At 52.3% G+C, this 19,253-nt stretch overlaps 1 protein-coding gene across 1 annotated transcript in view; it reads right to left on the reverse strand.

Moving 5' to 3' along the window:
* Nucleotides 1–6,858, reverse strand: part of HIF3A (hypoxia inducible factor 3 subunit alpha) — a 29,878-nt gene extending 23,020 nt beyond the window's left edge. Inside the window, 3 exon segments of the mRNA XM_055311565.1 lie at nt 141–286; nt 1,491–1,681; nt 6,809–6,858. Of these exon segments, the coding sequence (XP_055167540.1) occupies nt 141–286; nt 1,491–1,681; nt 6,809–6,834 (363 nt within the window). The 5' untranslated portion in view covers nt 6,835–6,858.
* Nucleotides 6,859–19,253: the final 12,395 nt, after the last annotated feature.

Consider the following 19,253-nt stretch of genomic DNA (forward strand, 5'->3'; position numbering starts at 1 on the left):
GAATCTTCCTGTGTGATGACACATCTGTCTCCCCTCTGTGCTGTGAGCCCTGTAAAGACAGGGCTCAGGCAGTCTCCATCACCTCTGTAACCCAGCATCCCCTGCACAGGGCCAGGCACAAAGCTGGCAGCTCTTCTCACCTGACTGAGGCCCAGGTGTTTGCTGACATTCTCCGACAGGTAAGCCATGTCTCCCTCGGCAGTGAGCACCATGACGAAGCCTTCCAGGGCCTTCAGGTAGCAGGCATCCAGAGCTTCGCCCCCTGCTCCCACCTGGTTCCACTCCCCTGGTGTCCGGGCCAGGGTGGATGGGGTGTCTCTAGTCAGCCATGGATCCACCCTGGCTAGCCTCCCTCTGCCTTCCCTCACTTAGTAGAACTTATAGATGCCCCCAGGTGTGCAAGAACATATGCCAGTGGCTTGGGAATTCCAAGGAAGGCAGGGCCACCATGGATTATAATCGAAGGGGACAGGGCTTCTCCAGGGCACAGAAGTCTAAGGAGGTGGGGGTCTCCCAGGAGAATAGAATTCAAAGGGGATGGCCTCCTTGGATGGAGGGCAGACTTCTAAGAGGATGGGATTCCCAGGGGTCAAAATTTAAGGGGCCAGGGGCTAGAAGGAGTCAGAATTCTAAGGGAGGGGCAAGCCTCCCAGGGGTTCAGAATTTCAGAATTTTGGGGGCAGGACCTTGTAGATAGGCAAAATTCTAAGGAAGCAGGGACTCCCAGATGACAGAATAGTAAAGGGGCAGAGCCTCCCAGAGAAGGAAAATTCTATGGGGCAGGGAAGTCTCATGGGCAGAACCTGCCAGAAGATGGCTCCACATCCCTCATAAAAAAAATCTTTTTCAGGGTCCTGGAGATTCTACAGTGTGTGTGTGTGTGTGTGTGTGTGTGTGTAAAACCCCCCTGCAGGATAGAACTCCAACGGTGTGGGAATTCAAGAGGATGGCTACTCAGGGGAGGGGCGATGGACCCAGGGACCTTGGGAGGGGACTCTCTTAAGTAGCCATTAAAAGTTGGGCAGTGGGACGCCCGGGTGGCTCAGCGATTGAGCGTCTGCCTTTGGCTCAGGTCCTGATCCGGAGCCCTGGGATCGAGTCCCGCATCGGGCTCCCGGCGGGGACCCTGCTTCTCCCTCTGCCTATATCTCTGCCTCTCTCTGTGTGTCTCTCATAAATAAATAGAATTTAAAAAAAAAAAAGTTGGGCAGCTAAGCCTCCCAGGGATATTTATTGCAAGAAGGTCTCTCTCCCTGGGGACCAAACCCTGAGGGTTGAAGCGCTAAGGGAGCTGGCCGGCCTCCTCCTAGCCCTTAGAAGTCTAACTCGAAAGAGGTGGGGCTTCCCCCAGGGGGCGGGGCCTCACCGCGAAAGCCGGCGGGGGGCGGGGCCTCGTCGGGCAGGCGGGCCCCCAGGGGAAGGGGCTCCGCCGGGCAGGCGTTAGGGGCGGGGCCTTGCCAAGGTGGGACTTCCCGGGGGGCGGGGCTCACCTGCGGCGCAGAGGCGGTGCATGCGCAGGTAGCTGATGGTGAGGCGCATGATGGAGGCCTTGTCCAGGTGCGCGCTGACCCCGCGCGCGAAGGGCAGCGTGTGCGCCAGCTGGTACAGCACCTCGGTCTCCTGGCTGCGCCGGCTGCGGGCCGCATCCCGGGACTTCTCCTTGCGCAGCTCGGTGCTCGACCTGCGGGCGTCGGCAGCGTTCACCGGCGGCGCCCGCGGGACGGAAGGAGCTGCGTGGGACATGCACGTGGGGCGCTGCCACATGGGGCCCGGGCTCGCGGGCGGCAGGGCCGCCACCGCGCACGTCTCGCTGTGCGGCCCGGGCGAGTTTCCGGAGCTCTCTGGGCCCTGCTACGGTTATATTCTGGGGCAGCTCCTAGCCACGGATTTTATCTGTCCCCGAGCCTGCCCGGGCTGCCCCCAGCGCCTCGCTCTCTGAGGCGTGCCGGGGCCGCTGTCCCCTCCCTGACTTATCTGCTGTTTGTTCCCCGGGCTTGGGACGCCAGGGGACCAGGAGGCCTCCTGCTGGGAGGGGGCTGGCCGAGCTGGCCCCAAGCCAGGAAAGGGAGGGAACATGAAGATGTCAGCAGCCTCCCCTGGCCCCCTGCCCTGCAGCCTCCCAGAACCCCCTCTCTCCTGCCCTTTCCCCTCCTCAGCTGAGCTGAATCCTCAGAATCTTAGAACACAGATCTCAAAGTCCAACCACCCACCAACAAGGGCCCTGCCAATGTGACACAGCGAACCAACCCCAGTGTTCTGTGGAGCCAACAGCTAACCACTCACCCCTGCCCTTGAATCTGCTTCAAATGCCTGACTTCTACGTGTGGGGTTGGGAGAAGGATGGGTACGGTTTTGTCAGAAATATCTGTCACTTATCCAGCTTTTTGCCATCAGTTCCCTGTGCCAAGTGGGTAACTTACATTAACCCCCTTAGAGCTCAGACAACCCCAGAGAGAAGGTAGTAACGTTATCCCCATTGAACCGATGAGGAAACCAAGGCACAGAGAGGTTGCAGTGCTTGCCCCCTAAGGAGTGAAGTCAGATTTGAACAATTGTCTGCCTGAACTCTTCAGTTTTCTCTGTTCTGTGGTCCTGGGTGTATTTCCAGGTTAGTGCTTCTCACTGTCTTAAATGTCCAAGTCCAAACAACATGGTTTTTTGATAAAAAAGAAAAAATTAGAGTACATTATATATAGTATAGTATGTGCTATCTTCTCCATATTAATAATATTGATAAAATCATTAACAAGCAGTTATGATTTGCTGAGCAGCACATGAGTGTCTGGCACTAAGTACTCATTCAATCCCACCTTAAACTTCCATTTCACAAAAGGGACACGGAGGCTCTGAAAGGTAAAGTCCCTGGTCACAAAAAGTCACAAAGCTAGTAACTGGCAGAGCCGGGATCTGAACTCAGGGAGTGCGGTTCCAAAGCCTTCCATCTTCTGATTCCTTCCTTGTGACCCACCCCGGAGAAGCAGAACTCTAGGAAGGGAGGCTGGCCCTTCCAAACCAGAGGCCACTCCTGGGCATGGTATCAACCTCGCTTGCACACAGCAGACCTGCAGCCCCACCCCCAGGCATGACGGAGAGGGGAGGGGACTGTCCTGTCAGGCTGCAGAGGGGAAAAAACTCAGTGCAACCACTGGGAGGCACAGGAGGGGGCAGGCTGGGTGGAACAGTGGAGGGAGCCAGTGATCACCCCCATCCCCTCCTCCCTGGCTGGTGGGAGGCAGGGGCCCCCAGTCCTGCTCTGCCCAGAGGACATTCCGTCCTGTCCTGTTCTGTTCTGTTCCAGCCCTGTTTGTCTTCCTGCCCAGAGGGTGGGGGTGGGCGGGCCTGAGCTGGGGGCCCAGACAGAGGGAAGAAGGGAGTGAGAACGGGAATGGGGGTGGGGCCGGCCCCCCACCTCCCTGGGCAGCTGGGCTCTATAATCCTCTCCGCGGCTTCTCCCTCCATAGAAAGAGCCAGCTGGTGGCTGCAGCAGGACCCTCCTTCCAGCTCCCAGCCTGATCTCTGGATATTCTTCTGGCAGGAAGTGTGGGCCTCTCGCTGGCTTCAGAGACGCCTGGGTCTCTAGCCTTTCGTTCAACAGAGTAGGGACTAGTTCCTCTGGTTCAGGGTTCCAGTCTCACTCCACTACTTATTAGCTGTGTAACTTTGGGACAAATCACAGGGCTTCCCTGAACATAGCACCACAACCCCACAGGGTTGTTTTAAAGATTAAAATGAATTTATAGGGCAGCCCCGGTGGCGCAGCGGTTTAGCGCCGCCTGCAGCCCGGGGTGTGATCCTGGAGACCTGGGATCGAATCCCACGTCGGGCTCCTGGTACATGGGGCCTGCTTCTCCCTCTGCCTGTGTCTCTGCCTCTCTCTCTCTCTCTCTCTCTCTCTCTCTCTGCATCTCTATGAATAAATAAATAAAATCTTTAAAAATAAAATAAAATGAATTTATATACGTCAAGGACTTAGAACAGGGCCTGGCAATTGATTAGTGCCACCGAGAAGGTTAAGCTTTTCATTATTCCTTCTTTGTCCACATCAGGAATGGAAGGCTCAGGAGTCTTTTGCTCCCTGGAGACCCCTGTGGGCTTTGGTGGTGACCCTGTGGCGTGGTGTGGGTGCAATTACACACACGACTTTCGCACAAGCGCCTTGGAAGTAGACCAAACCATCATGACAGTAAGAATAATGATCACTTTGCTGTACTGAGCACTCAAGGAGCTAGAAACCCACCACCACCACCTCAATCCTCTCAATAGCCCTCCGCAGCAGGGAAAGTGATCTCCCTTTCCCAGGGCCTGAACCTGAGGCTCAGAGCAATGGGATCACTGGCTCAAGTAACCCAAGTGGTAATTGGGGCCCTCCACCCCAGAACCACCCCATGTTCCAACCACACCCCAGTCCGACTGACTGTGTATCTACTTCTGCCCAGAACACTGCTACCAAGCTTATTGCACACCTGTGGGGTATCCTGCCCCAAAGATCAGTTCCCTCACCGCTCCTCGTCTTGGGTAAGGAGAGGTATGACCCCCATCTTCTAGGATATGTTACCGGGGCTCAGAGAGGCAGTCACTGGCACAAGGCCACACATCCAGGAAGCAGACGAGCTGGGATCTGAACCTGACTTTGCAGTCTGTGCTCCTAACTGCCATGCCTGGGTGGGCACGTCCACGCCAGGGGTCTCCACCCTGCCCCTCTTTGCCCGGTGGCCTCCATGCCTTCCCCTTGTCCCACCTCTGCTGCCTCCGGATTTCCCCAGCTGGCCAGTCTCCCCAGCTGGCCCCATGCCCAGCCCTGGTCCAGCCCCCTGGCACTCTGCCCAGCTTGGGACGTGCAGCTGGAACCCTGCCACCCTTCCTCTGTGTTCCAGCAGAGAACAGGGGGCGGGACCAGGGTCTGGAGGCCCCAGGGTGAGGCCTGGGAATGGGGGCTGGGGCATGGTGCCCCCCATCCCCCAACTAAGAGAGGGAGAAGCCCACCTCTGAAGAACCTACCACCCGAGAGCAAAGGCATAGATAAAGTAGGAAGACCCTGAGCCACACTCAGGGCTGCTCTTGGCCCTCTCTCTTCTGACACTGAGCTGGATATTGGGGGGGGGGTCATGAAAAAAGTGTAGAGGATCTAGGGGGCCTTAGGTTGTATCTGGGCATGGACCCCTCTTGGCACTGCGAGGCCAGAGGCAGGGTTTGGGTTTGAGAAAGGACTTGGGTGGGCTCAGTCAGGAGAAATCTCTCTGCCTCCGCCTCTGCTCATTCCCAAGGATATGGTAATCCAGTGGGGTGCCTGTACCCAAAGTCCCATCTTCTCTGGGAACCCTCTGATCTGGGGGGCACCCGGGGCCCTTACACACATCAGAGACCTTCTAAGAACATCCCTGCCCCAGGGTGGGATGGTAATATGCCTGAGCTGGAAGAAAGGAAGGGGGTGAGGAGGTATGGGGGCCCACTCACCATCACCCAGGCCCCCTTTGGCCCAAGTGCCATCCTAGGGGTGCAGGAGGGGACGGAGCGTGGCCGGGATCCGGGTGCGAGTTATGAGTGGGTGGTGCACAGCACTGGGATGACACCACAGGAAAGGGTTGGCCTTGGTGGGGAAGGGGTGCGCCCCAGCTCAGCCAGGAGGGGCCCCCACCCAGCCAGGAGGGGGCGCTGGGAGGGGCCGGGCTGAGGCTGGCCCAGAAGGAATGGGATGGAGTTCCCTGCAGGCCGGGAGCCAGAGACTGGAATAGAACTGAAGGGGGAACAGGCAGGGGTGGGGGGTAGGGGCTAAAAAACATGGTGTTGTGGACAGATCCAATCAGACCTGTGAAGCCAGGGAGGAGGGAAGGGGGTGAGGCTTACTGGATGCCTCAGATTGGACAAGGAAACCGAGGGCCTGCAGGATTTTCTGGGGCCCCCCGAAAACATAGCCAGATAGACCCTCTGGCATCGGACCCAGAGCACTCAGCACATCTGCACCTGCTGGGAGGTGATCACAGAAACCTACCCTCTGGCCAGGAGGACCCAGCTGAACACTCTGGCAGGGGAGGTGCTCCCAGGAAGGCTTGCACTGAACCAGGCACAGCACCCTCCATGGGGGATTCCCCAAATAGGGCTTGGCTGGGGTGCCCCTGTCCCCAGTCCCGGGCCCTGAGTGGGGGTAGGGAGGGAGATAAGGGAAGAGGGTCAGGCTGTTTCTCCGTTATTAAAAGAGGTGACTCCACCTTTCAAAAGGGTACAAAAAGGTCCCTGGGACCAGTCCCAGGTAGCTTCTGAAAGGGGACCCCCTCTGCTTATGTCTAGGGAACCCAAGGTTTGAGAGACTGTCGGAGAGCATCCAGTTATAGGGCATCTCTCTTCTCCGAACTCAGCATCTGACTCCTCGTTCCAAGGGAGTCCCTGTATCTGGGAAGGCTTAGTTTGGGGGTATCCCATGAACCCTAGGATCCCAGGGGTCCGGGGGCAAGGAACAACCTCATTGCTGGGAATTCGGAGGCCAGTAAGTTCAGGATGTGGAAGGAGAATGCCGCCCGCTCCAGCAGAAGCCCGGGCACCCCCAATTCCGTGGGGACCCTGGAACCAGGAGGGAAAGCGAACCCGGAGCGGCAGGAAATTGGGGATCACCACCCTGAAGTCACTCCAGGCTAGAGGGGCGGGGCAATCCCCCTCCCCTGCAATCCGCAGGCTGGAGGGTGCGGCGGGGACGGGCCTCCAACCGCGCGTCCCGGGGCGTCCTCGGCTGGACCCGCGCATCCCCCGCCCGGCTCAGGGGTCCCTGGAAGGAGAGCCCCCCGACTCCGAGCATTCCTGCCCCGAACCCCGGTACCTTGCGCGCTGGAGCCCCAGCGCCATGGCTCGCCGTCGCCGCTCCCGAGCCCTTCGAGGCCCCTAGCCCCCTCCCCTGCCCTGGGAGCCCCCTCCCCAGCCCCGCCCCCGCCGCGCCATTGGCTGCGCCGCGCCCGGCCCGCGGCTCCGGTTGGTCGGCGGGTGTGTCACTTCCGAGAAAGAGGCGGGACCAGAGGCGAGGACCTGGAGCTCCAGGGGTGGGGGGGCACCGCGGCGTCCGCCGCCCCCCAGCCACACCCCTCGCCGCGGACTTCCTCGCCTCCTGGCCCGGCCCCTCGCGCGGAGTTCCCGCACCAGCGCTCTCCCGAACCCAGCCGGGCCGCCCTGACCCTTACCCCGCCGCCCCGGCCCACCCCTCCATTCCCTGCCCCCGGTCGGGCCCCTCGGACCACCAGTCCCACGCCCTTCTAGTCGCACAGCTCTGCCTCCTCCGTCGCTTCCTGAGATCCCCCCCGCTTCTCGCCACCCCCACCCCACCCCGGCTCTCCAACCCCCCCCCTCTGTACCCCACCTTTCCCTCTCGGTCCCATCCCTGCAGCCAGTACTCCCACCTCACCCCGCTCCTGCTCCTCCAGCCTGGCACCCCCTGCACCCCAGCCCCACCTCCTTGCCTCCCTAACTCCTTTCTCAAGTTCCAACAGCTGAATGATTACGTTTATGTCAAGTAAATATGTCAAACCCAATCACACCCACTTTTGAAAAGAGCAGAGAAATGGTATCTTTCTACTAGGGAAGTAAGAAGAGAAAAGTACAAGGTCACCAAGGAGTGGCTAAAGCCTTAGGATTGGTTAGGGAACAGTGTGGTGTGTGTGTGTGTGTGTGTGTGTGTGTGTGTGTGTAGGGAAAGGTTTACTAATCCACAGGGCACCCATCTTCTGGATGCAGCTTTGAACAGGGAAAAGAATAGTATAGCCAAAGTTTGTAGGATTTGCCTTCTCCAGTATCTCACTCATTTTTCTTATAGGGAACCACTTCTCTCTGTTCTATTCTGTTGTCGCTTTTTTTAAGACTTTATTTATTCATTCATTCCCACTGAGCAGGGAGTCTGGTGCAGGACTCGATCCCAGGACTCCAGGATCATGACCTGAGCCAAAGGCAGACACTCAACCACTGAGCCACCCAGGTGCCCCTGTTTTACTCTATTTAATTTAAATAGGGCTGACCATAACTCTCCCTGCACCAGCTCCAGGGACATAGGATTCAAACCCAGCCAATCAGTTTATTCTGTTTCCCTGGTCACAGAGATTGGTTCAGGGAAGATGTGTGCCCTAACCCAGCCCAGTGAGAACCATTTGCTGCAGACTGAGACACTTGCTGCAAAGAAAAAAGATTCTTTATTTCTGCCAGAGTTGCCCAGCTGGTGGGAAGTGAGCCTGGAACTGATGGAAAGAAGAGGCTTTACAAGATAAAAGTCAATACAGAAGAAGGCAGAAATGAAATTTTGTGAAAGATAGTCCTGACATCAGCACTTGGGTACCTGGATCCAGCCATACCTAAACTCCAATTTAATATCAGAACCATTTTGGCTTTTCTTGGCTGTTCTGTTGTTAAATAAATATTACTTTATTCATTTACTTTGTGCTTAGATTAGTATGAGTCGGTTTTCATCTGCTTTCACCCAAAAGAAAGAATCTTGATTAAACAAAGGAAATATCTCCCAACCTCCAGCGTGGAGGCATGTGGAGTATGAGAAAACAAGAGGCCTAAATTAGACAGGGCTGCAGGGGAAGCAGTGTCCTACAGGAGGAAGCAGAGGCTATGCAAGTCATAGCAGAGAGCCAGTGTGAGCGTCCGAGGAAACCTGGCACGTGTTAAACACCACATCAAAACGGAATTCACAAATATGTACGGATGCGCCGGGCATCTATGATCTGGGTTAGCATTAAACTTCACTCACTGGTTCCTGGCAGCTAAGGCAATAGGGGAAATGTGTTTGTTGAAACGGTTTCCAATTTTTGCTGAATGGGTAAGTTCTCGTCTGCCTCGAGAAACAAGGTTTGTTCCTGCAACTGAAGTTCAGCGGATACCTTCTCGTTATTAAAATGTAGAGTGATCTGAGCCACCAGGGAGCTCCGTGGAGGTGCCTCCTCACCTAGGCCGTCAAGAAGGTTTCCTAGGGAGGAGACATCTGAATGAATAGGATGAACAGCAGAGAGGAAGGTAAAGGGAGGGCTAGGGGAAGGTACTCTGGACAGGTGGAAGTGAATATAATGGTGTGGAGTCAAGAGAGCTTGGTACGGCGAGGGACCCAAGAAGTAGACTGCCTGTAACCTGGAGGGTAAAGAGAAGAGGTGGGAGGTGGTGGTGGAGTGGTGCGTGCAGGTGAAAGCCGTTCAGGAAGTTTGGGCGACCTCCTGAGGGCACTAGGGAGCTATGGCAGAGTCTTGAGCAGGACAGGAACATGATGTGTGCCCTATAAAGATTCCCCTGGTTCCTCTGTGGAGAGTGAACTATGGGATGGGACAAGAGGTCAGAGAACAGGAAGGAGGCTGGGTATAAAGAGGACCGGGGCGGGGGGGAGACCCCTTTGCCCATGGGGGGTGAAGGAGAGGAGACAGATTGAAGAGATATTGAGGTTCACATATCAGCACATCGATGTATTGATACAAATCACAAACTGTGGAACACCCGTACTGTGAACACTACCCAGCAAGAAAAAGGAACGAACTATTGATACACATGGATAAATCTCAAGATCATTATGGTGGAGGAAAGAAGCCAGACCCAAAAGACAATATGCTGTGTGGTTTCAATGGCATGAAGTTCCAGAACGGGCAAGGCTGATGCCAGGTGTGTGTGGGGGAAATCAGGACAGTGGCTCCTTATCTTGTTAGAGTTTGGGTTCCAAAGGCATATGCATTGGCCAGAACTCAGCCAATGGTACTCTTAGGATTTGTGCATCTTGTTGTTTGTCCGTTTTCCCTCAAGATGGAGAATATGAAGAGCAAACAAATATTGATAGACAGGCAGAAGGACTCATGGGACAGAGGGACAAACATACGTGTGGTGCTGTTATAGGCGCTTGGGATCCAGAGGTGAACAAGGCAGGGAAAGAGCCCTGAGCTGCCTTCGTGGAACTTACCCTCTATTTGGGCAGACAGACTACACACAGAAACACGAATGGAGTATATAGCACATTATATTGTCACAAGTGCTATAGAGAGATGCAACCCAGAGAATGGAGGGGCACCGTGATTTGGGGCAGGAAGCAGTTAAAATTTTAAATGGTTTGGTTATGGAAGAGCCTGAGGAGGAGGTAACGTTTGAGCAAAGACTTGAAGATGAGGGGGGGAAGCCCTGTGGATTTCTGGGAGAAGAGTGCGCTAAACAAAGAGAACAGAAAGCGCAAAGGTCCTGAGGTTGGAGTGGCCTGGTAAGCTCAGGGGTCAACAAGAAGGCCAGTATGGCTAGAGCAGAGAATGGGGAGAGTGGAAGATGAGGTCAGAGAGGTGGTGTGGGGGGGCAGTGGGGGGCAGTGGTGTGGGAAGATCACGCAGGATGGGTTTTTAGGTTATGTGTAGACTTTGGCTTTCACTCTGAGGGAGATGGGAGCTTGGGAGGCTTTTGAACAGGGACGTGACATCGGAGTTGGTTTGGATGAAGTCCTCTTTCCCTTCAGGTGAGAAAGAACTGGAAGCTCTCTAGTTTAAAAAGCAGACCACCCCTTGGGGCGCCTGGGTGGCTCAGCAGTTTAAGCGCGTCTGCCTTTGGCTCGGGGAGTGATTCTGGAGTAGCAGGATCGAGTCCCTCATCAGGCTCCTCACAGGGAGCCTGCTTCTCCCTCTGCCTGTGTCATGTGGGACTCAATCCCAGGACTCCAGGATCATGCCCTGAGCCAATGGCAGACGCTAAACCACTGAGCCACGAGGGATCCTCAATAAATAAAATCTTTTAAAAAAAACAAAACAAACCACCCCACGAAGAGATTTATTTTGCTCATGAACTGCCATCTGGGCAGGGTTCCATGCAGGCAGCTCATCTCCACCCTACTTGGCATCAGCAGGGACCACTCAAGGGCTGTGTGCTGGAGTGAGCTACAGCTCCCCCATTCACCTGCCTGGCACTTGTTGCTGCCATCAGCTGGCGCCTCAGCGGTGGGCTGCGGCTGGGACATCTCCATGCGACCTTGCCCCGTGGCTGCTTGGGCTTTCTCACATCATGGCAGCTGGGTCTCAAGGGAGAGGAAAAGTGAGCGAGGAAATAGGCAGGAGCTGTGTCTCCTTGATGACCGGGACCTGGAAGTCATGCTGTGTCACCCCCTTTTTAAAAAATTATGTATTTATTATAATTTTTTTAGATTTTATTTATGTATTCACGAGAGACACACAGAGAGAGGCAAAGACACAGGCAGAGGAAGAAGCAGGCTGCCTGTGGGGAGCCTGATGCAGGACTCGATCCCAGGACTCCGGGATCACGACCTGAGCCAAAGGCAGACGCTCCAACCACTGAGCCCCAGGTGTCCTCTATCCCCCTTTCTCAAGTCAGACATGAGTCCTGTCCGGCTTCCACTTCCTGATGGGAATTGGCAAGCTCGTGCAATGAAGAGTGTGTGGGACTCGAAATATTACGGTGGCCATATGGGGGAATATCTGCCACACTCCTCGCGAGACAGGATCTTGGAGCTCTGCCTAGGAGCAGCCCCGTGGGGTGGAGTCTTAAGTCTTGAGATTCTGGAGAAGGGACAGAGGGATAGCGTCCCCGGAACTGTGCACGCACCTAAATCTGGTATCCCTGGCCACTGTTGCCTGTACACCTGCTCAGACATTTCACCCCTAGTATTCACCTCCTTATGTTCACCGCCCCTGCTGCCAGAGACGGGAGGGAGTTGCTCCCAACCTCCTTACAGCTACCTCTTGTGATCTGATTCTATCTCCACTCTCCCTTCCCCGGACTCTGACACCTGATCATAGGGGTTTATAAAGGCCAGCTGGCATTCCTGGAACACTGCCAGGGGCAGAAAATCCCTCCATACTCAAGCCAAGACTAACCTGGAACTAGGTGATGGAAATAAACAGCACGGGCCATAACTATCAGGCACGGGTCCTGTGCCAAGCGCTGTACTAAGCCCTTGGCATTCCTGCTCTTACTAGAACATCACGCCAGCCCCATGAGGTGCGCTCCCTTTTTTTTTTTTAAGATTTTATTTATTTATTCATGAGAATATACAGAGAAGAGAGAGGCAGAGAGAGAAGCAGACTCCACGCAGGAACCCGACGCGGGACTCAATCCTCGGTGTCCAGGATCATGCTCTGGGCCGAAGGTGGTGCTAAACCGCTGAGCCACCCCACCCAGGCTGCCCGTTTTTTGTTTTTTGTTTTTTGTTTTTTTAATTAATTAATTAATTTTTGCTCCCTTATTTCCCTGCAGTGTAGCATTACGATACAGGGGGCGCTGGAGCCCGCCGCCTGCTTGGGTTCAAATCCTGGATCCTTCGTTTGCAGCTATGGGATCTTGGGCAAGTTATTTAACTTCTCTGTGACTCAGAATCATTTCTGAAAAATGCATTTGATAAAATAAAAAAAAAAAAAACACACACTATCACCTGGGGTAAATTGGATTATTGTTTCCCCCTCTCTCCATTTCCTCCTTGTTCTAGAACCACAACCAGGCCCTCCTGAATAAATCAGATACAGTCCCAGGCCCATTTGGTCACGTGACCTCGCTCGGCCAACGAGAGGGGGACAGACGCTGCTGTCATCTCACACACAACAAAGACTCCACCAAACTTGATGATGTGCCTCCTGGAGGGAGGACAAGCAGCATCAGTGAAATACTTTCACCAAAGTAACAGAACTGAATCTCGCAAAGTTTCCGGATGTCACTATCCATTTACAGTGGACAGAAGAACACATGAAACACACTATGAAGAAACAATCAGCCAGATGTAGACTGTGGGAAACCCTAGACCAGCACTGTCCAATGAACTTTCTGTGATGATGGAAATGTCCTATATCCGTGGTGTCCAGTATGGTAGCCACTGGCCCTGTGTGACTCCTGAGCCCTTGAAATGTGTGTAGGGTGACTAAGGAACGAATTCTTTATTTTTAGCTTCTGGGGTAGCTCCTTCTTTTCTTTTCTTTTCTTTTCTTTTCTTTTCTTTCTTTTCTTTTCTTTTTTTTCTTTTCTTTCTTTTTCTTTAGGATTTATTTATTTATTCTAGAAAGAGAGGCAAGGGGAGAGCACAAGCGAGTGCAGTGAGGGGCAAAGGGAGAGAAGTCCCAAGGGAGAGAAGTCCCCAGGCAGATGCCTCGCTGAGTGGAGAGCCCCATGCCAGGCTCGATCATGCAACCCTGAGATCAGAACCTTGAGATCATGACCTGAGCCGAAAGCAAGAGTCAGACATTCATCCAACTGAGCCACGCAGGTGCCCCGGTGTAGCTCTTTCTTTTTTCTTTATTGAGGAGGTGAAATTTACAAATTTACATAATAAACCGTTCTAAGGTGTATAATTTGGAGGGGCCTGGGTGGCTCAGTGGTTGAATATCTGCCTTTGGCTCAGGTTGTGATCCCAGGGTCCATGGTTCGAGTCCCCCATCGGGCTCCCTGCAGGGAGCCTGCTTCTCCCTCTGCCTGTGTCTCTGCCTCTCTCTCTGTGTCTCTCATGAATAGATAAATAAAATCTTTTTGAGAAACAAAGTGTATAATTCAGTGGCCTTTAGTATATTCACGATGGTGTGCATCCATTACCTGTGCCCAGTCCCAAAGCCTTTTCATCACCCCGAAAGAAAACCTGGCACTCTCATCCAGCCTCTGGCAACCACCATCCTACATCTGTCTCTGTGGATTTACGTACTTTAGACATTTCATATAAATGGAATCATACAACATGTGGCCTTTTGTGTCTGGCTTCTTTCACTTCGCACAACGTTTGCAAGGTTCAGGCGGTAACCCACGGTGCAGCTTGTATCCCCACTTCATTTCTTTGCATGGGTGTTATTGCATTACTCCACTGGATGGCTATCCCACCTTTTGCTTATCCATTCATCAGCTGATAGACATTTGGGTTTGCTTCTATTTTGTGGTTGTTACAAACGATGCCGCTGTGAACATTCATGGGCAAGTATTGTTTGAACACCTGTTTTCAATTCTTTTGGGGTATATGCCTAGAAGGTGGAATTTCTGGTAAATCTAAGTTTTTGAGAAACTGCCAAACGGTTTTCCACCACGGCTATGCCACTTTATAATCCCACTAGCAATGAACAAGTGTTCCAACATGTCCACATCCTCACTAGCATAAGGGCTGTGGACCCATGATGATAGGGGAGGGAGAAGGAACCCCTCTTCTGCCTAATGGTTAATTGTCCACTAGACACCCCCCCACACACACACATGTACACACGCACAGGGCCAGGTGTTCCTGGATTAAATGGTGATTAAACTGTGTCTACCTCTTTTCTTCTCTGAATTGATGATAGGAGGCTGCCTTCTGTTCTTTTAGCCTGCTAATTGCCTGCCCTGGAAGGACGGCAATGTATCTCAAGAATTGGGGAAGAGGACTGTCCCATCACAATTGGAACAAGCCAGCCAACAAGAACACTGGGTTTGGAGTTCAAGAGGCCTGGGTCAAATCCAGGGTCTGTCTGCTTTTTTTTTTTTTTTTTTTTTTTTTGAGAGAGAGAGAAGGAAAGAGAGTGAGAGTGGAGAGGGGCAGATGGAGTGGGAGAGAGAATCCCAAGCAGGCTCCATGCCCAGCCAAGCCTGATGTGGGGCTCAATCTCACAACCCTGAGATCATGACCTGAGCTGGAATCAAGGGTCAGATGCTTACCCGACTGAGTCACCCAGATACCCCAAAATTACACAGTGTCTTGATGACTCAGTTTTCCTCTTCTGTATGGTGGGGATATAATAGTCCCTACAAAAAAAAAATAGTCCCTACATCTCTGAGACTGGAGAGGATTTAATGAGAGCAGGGCCGTCCACGGTAAGCTCACAGGATCATGTGCCATTCACTTGCTCATTCCTTTTTTTTTTATGATAGATATATATAGAGAGAGAGGCAGAGACACAGGCAGAGGGAGGAGCAGGCTCCATGCCAGGAGCCCGACGCTGGACTCGATCCTGGGACTCCAGGATCACGCCCTGGGCCAAAGGAAGGCACTAAACCATTGAGCCACCCAGGGATCCCCTCACTTGCGCATTCCTTCGAGCGTTTATGATGCATCTATTCTCTGCCTGATGGAAGGGACATAGACTTTCACCAGAACTGCCCCTGCTGGCCAAGGGGCTCCAGCCTGAAGGGTGGACAGAAAAGGCTCAGACAGGCACTTTCCCTATCCACGTGTCCACATGTATATATGTCATGTGTGTGTCATTGTCACACATGTACCTGTCACAAAACAGGCTGCTGTTAAGGTGTTTCAGTATCAACCCATGTGGATTCTGACACATACACGTGTCATACCGTAAGCCTGAGATCTGTATCTTAGCCTTCGGCACACAGTGGTATTAGCACGCTTGTTGATGTTGGCACATGGATGCATGTTGGCACCAGTGCATATCTGGGTTCTGCAAATAAGGGCACCGGTCATAAATAAAACAGGCGAAAGCTCACAGTCATGTCCATGATCGCAGGTGTGTGAAGGTTTCACGCATGTCATAGCTCCCTGTACAGATGTTGGTGTATATGTTTGTTGGCACAAGTACGTGCCCTGGACAGTGAGATGATGGAGTGGATGCTGTGGCCCAAGTCCCCTGGTACCCCCTGCAAGAGAATCTCTCACTAGACTCTGCGAAGCCAGGGAGTCTCAGAGCCCTGAGCCCCCATCTCACCTGCTCATGCCTCTCAGAGCTCAGTGAGCAGCCTCAGCAGCCAGGGTGTCCCCAGGTGGTGTATGTAAATCAGGTTTCTGGCAACTGGTGGCTGGGCCCAGGGACCCCAGCCATTTCTGATGCACTGCACACCCCGGCAAGGAGGGGTTTCCTGGGTCCTGCAGGAGTCTGCTTACTGTCAGAGGCTACAGCAACTCCCATTTTATATCCAAACAGCAAGAATTCTGCACTATTTTAATCTGCTCTGAATTTTCCAGAAAAGTAAGTCCAGGTGAATCAAGGGAAGATCATACTCTGTTTGAGGCAGACGTTGGGAGTGTTCACCATTTCAGAGAATCTGAATCCTATCATCGACATCTCTCTCATCGTGGTATTTGAATCCCAGCCAATCTAGCTGGCCTTTCTGCTTTGGCTTCTCCTGTAGTCCACATGGACACATCAATGTTCTTAGTTAGCTCTTATTCCAGAATGTTGATGAGGGCAGCCCAGGTGACTCAGAGTAGCACCGCCTTTGGCCCAGGGCATGATCCTGGAGACCCGGGATCGAGTCCCATGTCGGGCTCCCTGCGTGGAGCCTGCTTCTCCCTCTGCCTGTGTCTCTGCCTCTCTCTCTCTCTCTCTCTCTCTCTCTCTCTCTGTGTGTGTCTCTCATTAATAAATAAATAAAATCTTCAAAATAATGTCAAAGATAAAGAAAAATAGACATTGATTGAATCTTGTCTTACTTTAAATCTAAACATATAATTCACCCAAAGCAGGAACATCTGGCTCGGTTATATCTGTGAGCACTGACCTAACGGAGCACTTCATATTCCTCATAAATTACAGGCTCTCCATCAGCCACTCATAATTCCAAAATCCAAATAACTCTGAAAAGGAAAGAGTGTTGTCTAATTTGATGACAAAGCCTGGCCTGACACAGGCTATTCTTGATAATCTGTATTCAGCCCACTTTGATGTGAAGAGCCCGCATTTCCCTGCATTAATATTGAAATGTTAGATTTCCAGAGCCACCCTGACCCTAGCTGGGCTGTTACAGCCTAGGTGCCATGGACGCGTGTCACTTTTCCAAGATCTAACCACCTCCTCGATTCTTAAACTCATGTGTCTGGTGAAGGACAGCAGATTGTATTTTTCCTTTGTTTCTTCTCTATATTACAGACAACGTATCACAGTGAATTTCAGTTAGAGATTTTAGGCGCGGGTAAGGTGTGCTGTGTACGAATTTTGTTTCATGATAACAAAAGGGTATTATAAAATATCTTTTTTTTTTTAAAGAGGGGTATTGGATTGAACGGAGTTGAGAACTGAAATTCGAAGCCCATGGTTCCCGAAGTGTGTGGTCTGCAGACCCCGGGGGTCTCTAAGATCCATTCATGGGATCCACAGGATCAAAACAATTCTCATAATAAATCTAAGATGTTATTTGCCCATTATTTTCCCCAGGGCACAGTGAAGCTTTCCAGAGGCTATGTGATATGTGATGATGTCACTGCTCTGATAACGCATAATGGGTTTATTATTGCTATTTCAAAATGAATAAATAAATCTTTAAAAAATTTGCTTAGGGCAGCCCCGGTGGCACAGTGGTTTGGTGCCGCCTGCAGCTTGGGGTGTGATTGATCCTGGAGCCCTGGGATCGAGTCCCATGTCGGGCTTCCTGTGTGGAGCCTGCTTCTCCCTCTGCCCGTGTCTCTGCCTCTCTCTCTCTCTGAATAAATAAATAAATCTTAAAAAAAATTTGCTTAAATTGATGTAAGGTAAATATGGCTAGCTATCCAGGGCCGCTGGTGCCAGCCCCTACTGACACACGGATCCAACTGTTACATTTTCAGGATCATCTGAGCCAGTTGTTAAAACTTTGGTGTCTTGAAATGGGCCATGGGGGGAGTACTTACACCACGGAAACACCACATCACGGGGTTACTTTTCCTTCAGACAGCTGGTTCACCAGCACACCACACCATATACAGCCTGCACAAACAGAAACTCTCTGGGGGTCCTCAATAGTTATTAAGGGTGTAAAGAAGTTCAGGACCACTTGTCTAGCTAAACAAAACCAGTAGAGCCCTAACCTGAGGTGCCCTCTGTTGGTAAAAATTAGGGTGGTTATGATGATCTACACACTCAAACATCCACATCTGGGGTGTGGGGGGGTGTTTGTGTGGTTATGAAGAAATGGCAACACAGAGAGTTCCCATCAGTTAAATATTTTTGGTGGCTTGATTTTACTTTTTTTAAAGGATTTTTTTCAAAGTAATCTCTAAAAAAATAAAATAAAATAAAATAAAATAAAATAAAATAAAATAAAATAAAATAAAAGTAATCTCTACCCCCAACATGGGACTCGAACTCACAACCCCGAGATCAAGAGTCCCACACCCCACCAATTGAGCCAGCCAGGCACCCCTTGATTTTACATTTCAATTATTGATTCGTTCAAAGATGACATGCCAGGGACTGTTAACAAGCTATTTCACATCACACTTGATCATCTCATATTTCATCTCACACTTGTGAGAACTTGATCCTCACATCTATCCTATGAGTAAATATCATTACCTCACTTTTGTGTCCTGAGCCATTTGGGGGTAAGTGGCCAGTGTCATGCCTCATCACCTCACCTCTGAATCTCTGGTGCGTAACTGATGGAAACAAAGGCCCACTCCTCCCTGTGTGTGCTTGTGACTTCTCTTCTACCTTTTAGGCTGCTCAAATCTCTTTCCACCCTGATCTTGCCCACGCCTCTCTTTCTCTCAACCTGTCCAGCACAAAACTGGTGTCCTTGTTCTCGCCTTTGGAACAAGTCAGGACAGAACAATCTGATTTAAATCACTCATGAGGGAAGCAGCTGTTAGAAACTTTGAACTCGGGGTGCTTGGGTGGCTCAGTTGGATAAGCGTCTGCCTTTGGCTCAGGTCATGATCCCGGGGAACTGGGATCCAGCCCTTGAGCTCCCTGCTCAGCGGGGAGTCTGCTTCTCCTTCCCCCTGCTTGTGCTCATGCTATCTTTCTGTGTGTGTGTGTGTGTGTGTGTGTGCGTGTGTGTGTGTGTGTGTGTGTGTGTGTGGTTTGTAAAATAAATAAATAAAATCCTAAAAAAGAAAAGAAGAGAAACTTTGAACCTGCCCGGGGCAATCACCTGTGTGTCCCTCCCACTCAGGAACCCTCACTGTCGACCAGGACCTCATGGATCTGTCTCTGGGTGGGCCTGGGAGGCCTCCCCTCCCTGGCCCTGGGATACTCTGATGATGAGCTCTTCTTCCACTATGATAAGCGAGAGCCAGGGCAGCCCGGGGTCTAAGGACCTGGGAGTGGAGACCCAGGACCTGAAGGAGAATGAAAGGTAGCTCAGAGTCTGGTAGAGATAGTGGCCCGGGGGTGGGGTGGGGGGGCGGTAGGCGGGCAGGGCCAGAGGCATGTGGGTCCCAGCTCCAGTCCCTGCCCTGTTCACCCTGCAGCTGGGGGACGGGAGGGTGCGGCAAGGCTGGAATTGCACAGAGGTGAGGCCTCCGTGAGACTGCCCCAGATACCCCCCACTTGGGTGGAAGAGAGGACACACCCTTCTGGGCTGGAGTCTCGTTTTGTTTTTAAGATTTTATTTATTTATTCATGAGAGACACAAAGAGAGAGGCAGAGACACAGGCAGAGGGA

This window comes from Nyctereutes procyonoides, unplaced genomic scaffold (assembly GCF_905146905.1).
Source record: "Nyctereutes procyonoides isolate TBG_1078 unplaced genomic scaffold, NYPRO_anot_genome, whole genome shotgun sequence".
Taxonomy (NCBI): Eukaryota; Metazoa; Chordata; class Mammalia; order Carnivora; family Canidae; genus Nyctereutes; species Nyctereutes procyonoides.